Genomic DNA, 13435 nt, shown 5'->3' with positions numbered 1-13435 from the left:
CTCTAAAAATAGTCATCCTTCAGTGAGCAATATCTCAGTTATTATTGAATTTATAGAGGTCCTTAAAAAACGAATCTCTTTATTTTTTTATTAATTACATTTTTGTCCTTGATGATTTTGTTGATGAAATGAAAACTTTTTAGGTAATTTATGAAAAACGGTACGAAAATATGCGCTTTGAGCATATTTAATGGTTAATAGCTCTCAAAAACCTACGAGGTTATTTTCATGAAATAAATTTTCATCTCTAAGACCTTGATTATGAAAATTCCAGGAAATATGCTGGTACCTGGCCTAATGAAGATACAAAGAAAAGAGGAAACCTGTAATTTGAATTAAACAGTTGATGAAACTACAACGAATTTGGAATTGCGACTGGAAGGTTTAATATATTGCTAAATTCAAGTTGTTATTGAGATATTGATTATACAAAAATATAAACAGCCTTTTGTGAGTGTAACGTTTCATTGTATCGAAAACTGTTTTTCATACGCTCAGCCAAACTTATTGTGGAGCTTTTTTACAATTAAAAAGTGTTACATCTGGTATTTTGATGTATTGCGTATGTCTGGTAATACAGAGGAGGACTGGAATATATTTGATATTGTTTGTCAACAATCAAATGTGAGTTTTTAACTGTTTTACAACGTATTATCAAAGTAACCTAGTTTGGAAATAACAGGTTCATTGACCCCAGAAATCGGTTCTTTTCGAAATTAGAAATTTTTTTTAATTTTTGACTTAATTACAAATTTACAATCTACTCAAAAACTAGAGTAATAAGTAAATGATATGTTTTTTTGCTAAATAACTTGAGGCGGCCACCATCCACTGATGAGTCTCCGTAGATCTTCTGGTCGGCGTCTTTTCAATCTTCTTTTTTCCATTGGATCAGTGTAAAGCTTGGATATTAGTGGATTTTGGTGGTTTTTGTTTCTTATCGCTGATGTCTGAATAACTTCAAAGATGGTTAGAATACAGAAGTCAACCGTGGAGCTATTTTAGATTAAAAAGTTTGCAGTATCTTGGTGTCCAATGATTTACTGCAACCCCATAACTCTATACCATATGTCGATATTGGTTTTAGGATGATTTTGTACTTAAGTATCTCATTTTCCATTGTTAGTTCCAAGCCAGTTCATATTTTGTGTTGTTTTAGCTTGTATGTGTTAACTTTTGGTGTAATCTGAGGTATTTGACTTCTGTTTTCTTTGGAATCAGCATATCGTTAATGGTCACTTGCGGACAGACACCTCGTTTTGTGGTGAACGTGTTGACTTTCATTCTCCACTGATGTAGCCATTCATGAGCCACGTCTGAATATCGAGTAAATCTTGAAAATAATGGTATCGGTACAACAGTGTCAGATCAACGAACTTTCCTCTATGCTGTCTAAGTTTCTGGTCATCTCTGGATCGCCTATAAGTCGATTCCCTCTGTTCTATGTTAAGTCGAGCATCTTCAGAGTATTATTGGAACCGAGTTCTATAAACACCAAAGATTGACGAATCTGGACCTTAAAGAGGATTAGAAGCTGTTGCGAAGTGTGAATCTTTTTGGTCCTGACGTTTTCCTGAAGCTGCTTTCGCGCAGCTTCTTTCTATAACGTGACTATGTAAGGACATATTGCTTTCAACTTCAACACCCAACAATCGAATTTCTGTCCAGACAAGACCATATCCTGAGCCGCGGTGCCAGTTTTTTTTGTAGAACATTTAATTGGTATTGTAGTTTTTTTATCGGTATCTCAAGACATTATTGCAGTATCATCTCCGAAGGTAGTGTAAAAGGAAGATATGATGGAATGTCATACTTTGTCAAAGCCTGTTAGATTTCTAAAAATGCTGAAGCACATGATTCCTTTTGTTCTAGTGTTTGCTTGATATTGTTCACTGTCGGATTGGTTCTCTGAATCCAAATTGATGTATTGGAAACAGTTCTTCTTTGGGCATAATTTCTCTAATTCTATGTAGAAGGATCTTTTCGAAGAGTTTAGATAGCTATTATGGTATGAGTTGGGTTCATGGTGAGGTTTTCATGGCTTCGCTAGCATGATTATCTGTGCATATAGTCCGGTCAATTTAGACATTCGAAGTTACATAGAGTCCCAACAAGCTGAATTTCAGTGAAATTGTTCAAAACATAATTATAAACAATGTCTAGAAGTTTCCCATCATTCCCGTGTATGGAAAAAAATTTATTCAAGGTGAAAGGTCAAAAAAATGAGTTTTTCGCGATTTTCAGCAAAACGGTAAATTTTATCATAAAAGTATCAATACTTTTTTTCTTACGAGCCACCGTTGCTGAGATATAACGATTCAAAAAGTTATAAAAGTTGTTATCGTCATAATATGCACACGTTTCCACGCCACCTAGGAGGTAGTGTACTTAGCGCGTTTTTGTTAACGTGCTTTCCCCAGTAGGCCTACTCTACGGGTCAGTTGTGATCCTGTTTAATGTAAAACTATTGCAAAATAACGTAAATTTTCTAAGATTGGAAAAGATAAAAGCGATGTAAATTAAAATAAAGTGTTGAAGTTCATTCGTCTGATTCGTAAGTTTAAAATTCTTGTTCTTCTTCTTGATCTTCTTCTTGTTCTTCTTCTTGATCTTCTTCTTGTTCTTCTTCTTGATCTTCTTCTTGTTCTTCTTCTTGATCTTCTTCTTGTTCTTCTTCTCCTGCTTCTTCTTCATCTTCATTTTGGATGCAAGTAAATTGCGTCAATAGCGATGTATCGCATGATATCAAACGAATCCTCCATTATTTGTGATTCAATATTAGAGCATGACCGGCCTTGACAATTTGTGCATGCCAAAGAACAAAACAGTCCGACTTTTTTGTAACCACATTTAGCACTGCATCCCTTTGTGCAGTTGCAAAAAATAGTAGTTTTTCCGGCGCAGGTGGAAGTAAAGTTTGAACTGGCTCTAATATATTGTTGACCAACTTCCAACCCCAGTCTGTAGGGTCTAGCTGATAACCAAGCCACACTTGAGCTTGGTAATATACTCGAAAAAGATGTTGGTGAGCAGCAACTGAGGTTGGAGGAAGACAAGCTAATTGAACTTGTTTTTTATTTTTAGTATTTTTAAAGAAACATGCATATCGATGCTTATCTAAACAGGTAGTTTTTTTAGGAGCTCCTTACATAGAAAGAAGAAAGTGGATGCCGTTGGTAATAACTTCTTGTTGAGTTGAATTACTCTTTTTAAAAACTTCAGCACATTGAATTAAATCTTCTTTTTCAAACATTTTGAAAACTGCTGTTTTACTCCTGTAAAATGCAGATGTCGTATCACAGCCAGTTATTGCGTGTAAAAATAGTACATGATTTTGACACTTTACAAAAGTAAATAAACTTTGATGAATATATATCTGATTGATGCTGAGCTTTTCCTGGTTTCAAGAAAAAAATAGTTTTTTCAGTTGGCGTTCGAGCAGTGAGTAATACAAGTAGTCAACATTTTCACCAACAACAATAGTTGTATTTGTCAAATTGAATTGCTCTATTGCTGTTTCAATAATCAATACATCAGCATCATTATTAGCTTGTTTTACCAATATATTTTCAGCCGTTTCAGGTTTCATTTTACCTGATATTCTTATAGTTAAAACTTATGTATATTTTATATTGTAAGTATAAGTTACAATGACCGATAGAAAAATATTTAAACATTTAATATATATATTTAATATATAATTATATATAAAATATAACAACTCTAGATGTATATACGTGGCGTACTCATGCATATTATGACGATAACAACTTTTATAACTTTTTGAATCGTTATATCTCAGAAACGGTGGCTCGTAAGAAAAAAGTATTCATACATTTTTTATAGATAATTTTATGGTCTACATTTTTTTTCTAAAATAGTTTTACATTAAACAGGATCACAACTGACCCGTAGAGTAGGCCTACTGGGGAAAGCACGTTAACAAAAACGCGCTAAGTACACTACCTCCTAGGTGGCGTGGAAACGTGTGCATATTATGACGATAACAACTTTTATAACTTTTTGAATCGTTATATCTCAGCAACGGTGGCTCGTAAGAAAAAAAGTATTGATACTTTTATGATAAAACTTACCGTTTTGCCGAAAACCGCGAAAAAATCAGTTTTTTGACATTTGACCTTGAATAAAATTTTTTCCGTACGCGGAAATGATGGGGAACTTCTAGACATTGTTTATAATTATGTTTTGAACAATTTCACTGAAATTCAGCTTGTTGGGACTTTATGTAACTTCACTCTCATTTTTTGGTCTAAATTGACCGGAATAATACTTATTTTTTTCTTTAACTCAGTACCACTAATAAATAATATTTTTTCGTGAATATTTTGTTATAAAACAAACAATTATTGTTTATTGAATAGATTTTTCAGTGATTGTAATATCTAAATTAATCGTTGAAACCTAACCTAACCTATATACTTCTCTACAAAATGAAATCCAATCACAAGCAGGGGCTGTTCGAAAACTCTCTATGATTTTTTATTGATGAGGAGGTCGACAATAGATAAAATAGATACACAAACTGTATTTAGAATCATCGCTTATTCGATAACAGCAACCCCTGCTTGTGATTGGATTTCATTTTGTAGAGAAGTATATAGGTTAGGTTAGGTTAGGTTTTAACGATTAATTCAAACATTACAATCACTGAAAAATCATTACAATTAAAGTTACAATAAATATTTCACATTTAGATGGCTACGATTGAATAAACTTGATTAATTCAATTATTCTTTAATAACTAATGTCCTAATACAAGGTTTGGTGACAGTAAGTTAGTAAAAAGTTTAACGAAACTGGTGGTGCCGAAATCTTCAAATGTTTGGGTCAAGAGTTTGAAGTAGATACAAATTTATGAAGTAGAAAACATACAGTAAAGACAAGTACAGCAGATTCTCAAAATGTTGTCCATTTACTTCAATACAACAATGCGATTTTTAAATCTGATCCCTGACTGGCCAATTCTTATTATCTCTTTGGTAATTCTAACTTTTAGTTACTGAATATTAGCAGGTTTTGTTTTATTAACGATGTTTTTTAATTGACCTCACAGGACAAAGTCTAAAGGATTCGGGAGATCGCGGGGGCCATTCGATGCAAGCACACCTTCCAATCCATCTTCTGATGAGGTGGGGCACCATCTTGTAGCCAAATATTGTCATTTGGAATATTATAATAAATATTATGTTGATTATGATTGTTTTAATTTTTCCAGATGGAAGATGTGGATATAGATGTTGTTACTTCTTTGAGAAGCGAAATAGCAGCTCTGCAATATAAAAGAGACCAGCTTCAAAGTGACATAGATGAAATGAGAACTCAGATAACCTCACGTGATCAAAGATGTCTTGATTTGAAAATCGAAGCTGACCAGCTTCGAGAGCACTCTGCTAGGCAAAATGCTACAATTTTGTCTTTGAAAAAGCATGCTCAAGAAATGGAAGAGAGGGAACGGAATTTATTAGCTACTCAAGCACGTCACGAACATACCATTCAAAACGCACATAAAGATCTGAGGTATAATTTTTATTTTCATAAAAAAATTCCTTGATCTTCCCCAATTGTCATTCAGGCGAATTCTCTGCTCATGAACCACGTCTGAAGTGTCAGGTCAGCGACCTTTCCTCTATGCTGTCTAGGTTACTCGTCATCTCTTCTGTATTGAGTCGAGTATCTCCAGAGTATCCTTGGAATCGAGTTCTCAATGTGCGAACAAAACACCAAGGATTGACGAATCTGCGACCTTTCCTCTATGCTGTCTAGGTTACTCGTCATCTCTTCTGTATTGAGTCGAGCATCTCCAGAGTATCCTTGGAATCGAGTTCTCAATGTGCGAACAAAACACCAAGGATTGACGAATCTGGCCCTTAAAGAGGATTAGAAGCTGTTGCGAAGTGTAAATCTTGTTAGTCTTGAAGTTTTCCTGAAGCTGCCTTTCAACCTCAACACCCAACAATCGAATTTGGGGTGATAGTGATATTTCCTGTCCAGACAGGACCAAACCCTGAGCTGCAGTGCTAGTTTTTTTTGTAAAAATAGCAGCAATCTCAATTAGATTGTTCCAACTCCACTTAAATATGTTTTCAACATCAGTATTGATAGTGGTTATCTGTTGATTTGGGTGTTAGCCAAATTTGTTGGGGCGGCTGACTTTCTAACGTCGGCAAAGCTTAGATAGAGTTTACAGTTTTGTCTAATGGATCGTTGTTGACATGACAAACCCTATCAATAATAAACCATCATGTCTGGTGCGATTGCTCGGGATTCCACATATTTTCTCCATAGCTTCAGTTCACATATTGTTAGGAGCTCCCTGGTTGATCTGTCGACGAAAGCCGTATAGATGGTCGCCGATGATCTTAGCAGATTGAAGATATCTCAAGTTTTGCTTGTTAACGACTTCTCCATTTTGGCAATGACTGGGACTAAAGCAATCAGACTGTTTTTGCCGGGAACCGTCTTTTTTGGTACGGGTTAGATCCGAGCAAGCTTTAGACCTCTTCTATATGATAGAGAAAAGAGGTTGCATAGTTTACTTGATAGTACACCCGCACATTTCTTCACTACGATTGATGGTATTCCATCGGAACCAATGACTTTATTCATGTCCAAGACTTTGAGAAGTTTCACCACATCTCAGTGACGAAATTCTATTTGTAGCATCGTTAAACCTACTCCGGGCAGGCTAGATGGTAGTTACCTGGAATTTAGAGCTTTGTTTATTACTGTCTTTTGACTATTGCAGGTATTTCTCGATACAACAAAGTTTATACTATTTTTGGTACTAGCGCAATAGCGATAAGCAGTATTTTTGTTTTTTGATTTCTCTAAAGCAATTTATAACAAACCATGGATTGTTATATACAGAGCACTTGAAAGATTAAGGAATATAGGCTTCCATACCTGCCAAGATTAATTACAAAATCTCGTTTGCACACACCAGGTCATTAGAAAATCATTCCAAGGAAACCCAGGAAACAAATTCTTTAGATAAGTATCTACTTCCATTTTGCCGATCTATAACGCCAAACCTCAAGTGATCTCGGTGAAACCTAAGTTTAGATTCCTAGTTAACACATTGCTGTATTTAATTTGTGATCCAAGTGATACAAGTAGTACAGATCAGGGTCTGCTGTTAGAAACAGGTCTAAGAGGCTAGCAAAATCACCATCTGCATCGGAACTCTGGTTGGTTCATTGATAAGTCTGATCAGTCTGTGACTCTTGGCAAAATCTTCAGCTTTTCGCCCTTCATCGTCAGATCTGTTGGAAAAATTTAACCAGACCTGATTAATATTAAAGACGGCCCTAAATAGGGTGTGTAAGTCATATCCAGGATATACAAGGTGAACCTTGGATATTGTTGAGTTAACCTTTGTATATGCTAGAGCCAGAATATGAAGTTTCTTCGACTGCAAAAGTGAGTGCTGATGCCTCAAACTTAAAAACATTTATGCCTGATAAATCCTCTAGATTAACTTCCAAATAAATATTTTTATATATTTTAGGTACAGCGAAGAAAAAATTAAAGATTTGGAAAATAAGATACGTAAATTAGAATTTGATTTGAATACAGAAGAACAAAGAAAAGAAAGCCTAAACATTCAAGTCCAAGATTTTGTCAGAAGATTATCTGTAGCTTTAGGTGCTGAATTACTAGATTTCTCTTACATATCATCAGAATCTTTAGTACACAAAGCAGCTGAACTAATTCAGGTAAGTATAATACAGTTTATAGAAGACAACTTTTAGAAAAATCTTTTTTCTTTCTTCTTAATGTTTGGGAGTATTTAATCTGTTTATCAATCAAATATGGAACGAAACGTTTTGTGAATATTTCTAAACAGAAAATCAAATTTTAACACAGCCACGACTATTAAGCTTCAGTTGAGACACTGTCTTCATAGTCATATCATATTTATGCCTGTAAATCAAAGAAGAAGAAAACCTCTAGGAAGCTCTAGCTGCTGTTCTTCATTATACCGAAGATACTGTTTTTTGTTGACTATTTTGCTCTAAACCGTTTTAACTCGTTGAAACGGTGACAATCAAAAAATAAAAGCTCCAAGGATTCAGGGAAAGACCTGTGCCCCTGAAATACTAGATAGTATTTGATCACGAAACTATTCCAACTTCTACTTATGGTATTAGACTACCTCTAGGACAAATGTTGATGCTCTTCCGATCTGAGGAGGATATATTTCTGCAACTTCCCTAGTGAATCGAGAAAGCATAAATCCAACTAGACTACTTGAAATTACGTCAAACATATCCCCAAATACCAAATGAACGGCTTGTATATAATTATGTGCGTGCTGTGTACTTTTTCTGTACTGTCTCATTTTTTTAGCTAATTATCTATGCACTGATTGATTGTATCAAAAAAATTATTTTTATTCCTATGATATGTTCACTTACAGGAAACAGCCAGATTGAGAAACAAAATAAGCTCGGCGCAGGATACTTTGGGAACTGTTGAACTAGAATTGAAAAACTGTAGAGAAAATTTAGAACGTTCTTTGTCTGAGAAAGAAATTCTCCATCGCCAATGTACTGCTCAAGTTATAGAAATTGACAGACTGAAACAAGAAAAACATAATATTGAAATGGAACATCGTGTTATAGATAGAGAGCTCAACGAATTGAAAACTGAGCTATCATCAGCTAACAGGACATTAGATAAAGCTACTGGAACTATTGGACAGCACGAGTCATTGATTTGTCAGTTGAGAGGTGATAAAGATTATTTCATATAGGTTTTCAGACAATATTCATAATATTTTATTTCAAAAGAAACGATGAAAATCACAAAATAACCACATTACTGATACTAGGATACTAATCTGGCTTCAGTTTTCTTGTATATCCCATAGTTTTGAAGCATTTTATCATAGGGTAAAACCGTTAGAAATATTTCTTATTAATTTAAGCTTTATATCTAAAGTATTCGAACAACCAACTTGAGGTGAACATTTTTATAATAAAAACGATACATATATATATACAAATCGTCGAATTCCAAACAATTTTCTTGTATCTTTTCTACTAATTGAGCATTGAAAAATTCTATAATAATTTTGATTATTCAATAATGTTAATTCGTTCAAGTCCGTTATTTAATCGAATATGATAAAGTTCGGTTTATAAACTCTTAAGTTCGAGCTCGGGCTGACGCTCTCGTTCGCGTTACGTTCGAGTTAAAGTTCGCGTTGGAAACTATTTATAAAGTTTCTGACTTTCCTTTGTCGTTGGATTAAATTGACTGGTCCTATTTGGACCAATCAGGAATATCATTCTACAAAACCACAATATATACTCTATGTATTCAGTTTTTTTTTATTGTCTAGGCGCTGGATCGCGAGCGTGGATCATAATAGCTGTCCAGTGTTTGTGATTATAAATCAAGCTTTGTAATCTATTTCATTTATGTTGAAAGCTTACGAGCGCATCAGCTCGGGTAAGAGCGTAAAAGTATAGAAATTGACCTTAACTTTTTCTTTATACTTATTATGTCTGATAAATAACTTCGTGGGTTAAATTCAAATCACACGTGAAAAAATTTGAAATTTGTCGCGGAAAATTGAAAAAAATTTAAACTTCTCATCTAACCTTCGCGCTTAGAGCAATATAAACTTTTTTAATGTAATTTTATGACGTTTGACATAAAATTGACAAAACGCGTGTTGTAAATAACATCATCAAAGAGGATATAATAAAATGAATGTTGTTTAAAACGAATGCTTCTATCGGATTTATTTTATTGATAAAAAAATCCTGTGAAATAATTAATTCATTATATCCCACAAAAAGGATGAAAGAAAACTGAAACTCTAGTGATGGTTGGACCGATTTCACTAAGTTTTTGTTATGTTGGTTATTGCCAGGAGAAGGTTCTTAAGAAAGAAAAAATTTGAAATTTGTCGCGGAACATTAAAAAAAATTTAGTTCGGAGCAAACATGCCTAATATTAAAAGTTCAATTTAATATGGAGTTTTGGTAAGTTTGGATAAACTAACATGAACGTTACTAACATAATAATAATCCGGTCAATTTAGATATTCGAAGTTACATAAATTATCATCAAGCTGAAAATTAATAAAATTGTTTAAAATAGAATTGAACACAGAATTCGATGTTCCCCATCATTTCCGTGCATGGAAAAAATTTTATATAAGGTCAAAGGTCAAAAAAATGAGTGTTTCGCAATTTTCCGCAAAACGGTGAGATTTATCATAAAAATACTTCAGACAAAAATTGTAGATCATGAAATTATCTACAAAAAACGCATGAATACTTTTTTCCTACGAGCCACTGCTTCTGAGATATAATGATTCAAAAAGTTGTCGTATTTAATGGTTTCACCAAGACTTTTTGTGAGTATTTGTAAGAAATTTCTGTTGACTCGTTGGAACTGTCATAAGTTCATCAAATAAATTATAAATTGACGAAGATGTTGCTAAAGTTCGAGGATGTTGTTCTGCAACTTTGGTATTTCTCGTGGTATCATTATAGCCATTAAATACTACAGTAAATCTGAAACATTTTACAACTTTTTGAATCGTTATATCTCAGAAACGGTGGCTCGTAGGTAAAAAGTACTCATACGTTTTTTGTAGATGATTTCATGATCTACAATTTTTGTCGGAAGTGTTTGCAGAACTCGCAATGCTGCTAATCAATGATATACAAGAGGTAGTCAAACTGACGAGCAACGCGAAGCGCGAAATGAAGTTGAACGGATTCGATGGAATCGTTGCTATTGGACCAATGAACATTGTATGCCAATATTGCAAGGCATTTAAATTTAAAAATGAAGCTTATGGATTGTGTTGCGTGCGTGGTCAAGTCAAATTACCGCCATTGGTACCACCACCAGAACCATTATATTGATTGGATTCCGGATACGGGCCAGATTCTAAACATTTGTTGACTTATATTCAGCAATACTATAATTGTTTTCAAATGACGTCATTTGGTACAACAAAAGTTATTCAAGATTTTATGCCAACTTTCAAGATTCAGGGTCAAATATTCACATCAACGAATTATTAATCATAGTGACTGATGGTTCGGGAAAATAAGGACAATAATATTTTGAAATATCGGCGTCTGTGGATATGTACATGAAAGTTGAAACTGAGCAATTGACTTTTGTTTGTAACGAAAGGGCTTGATCAAAATTGGATTTTGAATGAAATTTGGACCGATTCGGACTGGTAGATCTCAAAAAGAAATGTGTTCTAAATAACTTTTAAACGGCTTTACCGATCGATTCCAAAACCAATTCCAATTTCAATATTCATCGTTAAGACAGGACAACGTGTGTCAAGTCAGCTAGTATATTTATTAATATTTCAAACATTTCTATCAAGATTGGAACAAATTAATAAAACAGCAGATGAATTCAATTATTAACAATACTAATATCAAACGTGCACTTTACGCAGTTATTTAATTTGGCAGCTCTTCTCTAAATGCCACCTAAAAAATTAAATATTGGAATAAGCGCGATTTGAACCTGGACCTCTTGCGTGTGAATCAAAACTATCTGTACGGTAGTTTGTACGTGGTGGGACATTTTATTAAATAAAAACTAAATAAATATATAAAAGCAATTAAGTACTTATTCCTTAAATTATCCAAGTTAACTATCACATATAAGATATGAAAGAAACCAAAAAAGTGAAGTAAAAAAAATGTTTTTTCATATAACATAAAATCGTTATTGTATAAATATGGCATCACAATCAACGTACGTAAGTATATCTTTTCTTAGTCTATTCCTCAAATAACTTTTTAGTTTAGTCTTGAATCTTTTTAGTGTATATTCTTTTTGCATAATATCTGGCAGATTGTTATATAATAACATAACCTAACCTAACCTAACCCAAATTTATTTTGCGAAACTTTTAGTGCATTATAGTGTGTTTTTTCATTTTTCATCTTCTTAATGTAATAATTTCTTTTTGCTTTCTTTATCAATCTTTGTATTTTATCTGTACCATCGAAATATTCTTTTTCTCTTGTTAACAGTTTTTATCAGTTTATATATTCATCGATTGGTTTCTTTTGGTATCTGGTTCTAGAAGGAATATATATCATAATATTTTGGATATTTGCAACTTAATACTAGATTAATATTGGTTACAATTCAAAATATTCTTTGTTTTTATTTCAGACGATCTCACAGTTAAAGAAGAAAAAATACAAAGACTAGTTAATGATCATAAACATATTTTAGATTCCATGGCAATACTACTAAGCACGCCAGCCCGTTTTGTGGATTCAACAGAAACATCTATAAAAGAGAGGATACACGAAGTTATGAACGACAATAATGAAAAAACCTCTGTAAAGTATATATTTATAGAAATGTTGATAAAGAGATGTTGATTGCTGGAAAAAAATATGACGCTTTATAAGTTTTAAGATTTCGATTTATTCTTTGGAGGCAGTTCTCCTTTTTTAGTCCCCTGTTTTGATCCATAGTTATGAAACGGTGCAAACATTTGGTTTTATTGCTAAACACTCGATTTAAACATCTTCAAGACGCTGTTTTTGTTCCATTGTCCAAACGCAGCACCCATTTTGCGCACAGCTTTCTCATGTCCAAATTTTCAGTTAATATGCGATGTACCGCACTTTCTGAAATGCCTACAACATCTGATAGCTCGCACATTTTCAGTCGACGATCATCCAGTACCACTTTGTGGATTTTCTTCAACATTTCTGAAGTCGTCGCTTCTTTTGGTCAACCACTGCGATGCTGGCTTCGTAGGACCTCGTTTAAACTCTGTTACCCAATATTTTTCTGTGGAAAGTCTTACCCATAGTCCATAGCCTCTTAGATAATTGAGTCCGGCTATATGGCCAGAGACCAATCGAATTTATATATATTTATATAAATAATTCTCAAGTTATTATTAGAAAAAATAATTTCAATAATATCACAGACTGTTGTTGAGACATAAACTTATTTACAATTTTCAGCAGATTTCTGCAATTTCGAAAAAAAATTCAAATGAGTGATATTGCACATTTTTAAATTTATTGGGAGACATGTTTCCAAATTTGCATCTCATATACAGGATTCTAGAAAGGGTCTAAAGAAAATTATATTATTTGATTGTATGCTCAATTTCATGTAACTAATAAAATTTCAGCAAATAGAAAGATTGAGGGAAAAATTAACAATGGAAAGTCAACAATTATCTCGTTATGTTTCGTTGTATGATCAAGCCACTGAGAAGATTAGATCGTTGGAAGAGGAGAAAACCCACATGGATGCACAACTCCACAAAGCGGACACAGAGATAAATGCTTGCGAAATTTCGAGGGATGCTCTTATCAGAGACAAAACCACGGTAAGGTAAATTACACAAACAAAGTTGACAAAGTTTGTGAATTTGTAAATT

General features: G+C 33.5%; 1 protein-coding gene across 1 annotated transcript in view; it reads left to right on the top strand.

The window, feature by feature from the left end:
- Window positions 1-564: 564 nt before the first annotated feature.
- LOC130903813 (coiled-coil domain-containing protein 170) overlaps window positions 565-13435 on the top strand; it is a 27589-nt gene continuing 14718 nt past the window's right edge. Inside the window, exons 1-6 of the mRNA XM_057816150.1 lie at window positions 565-624; window positions 5237-5538; window positions 7529-7736; window positions 8441-8753; window positions 12199-12371; window positions 13184-13384. Coding sequence (XP_057672133.1) covers window positions 565-624; window positions 5237-5538; window positions 7529-7736; window positions 8441-8753; window positions 12199-12371; window positions 13184-13384 — 1257 coding nt within the window. The remainder of the gene's footprint in view (window positions 625-5236; window positions 5539-7528; window positions 7737-8440; window positions 8754-12198; window positions 12372-13183; window positions 13385-13435) is intronic.

Source organism: Diorhabda carinulata, chromosome 2 (genome assembly GCF_026250575.1).
Source record: "Diorhabda carinulata isolate Delta chromosome 2, icDioCari1.1, whole genome shotgun sequence".
Taxonomy (NCBI): Eukaryota; Metazoa; Arthropoda; class Insecta; order Coleoptera; family Chrysomelidae; genus Diorhabda; species Diorhabda carinulata.
The sequence above is the reverse complement of the archived record's forward strand: the minus strand, read 5'-3'. Positions and strand labels throughout refer to the sequence as shown.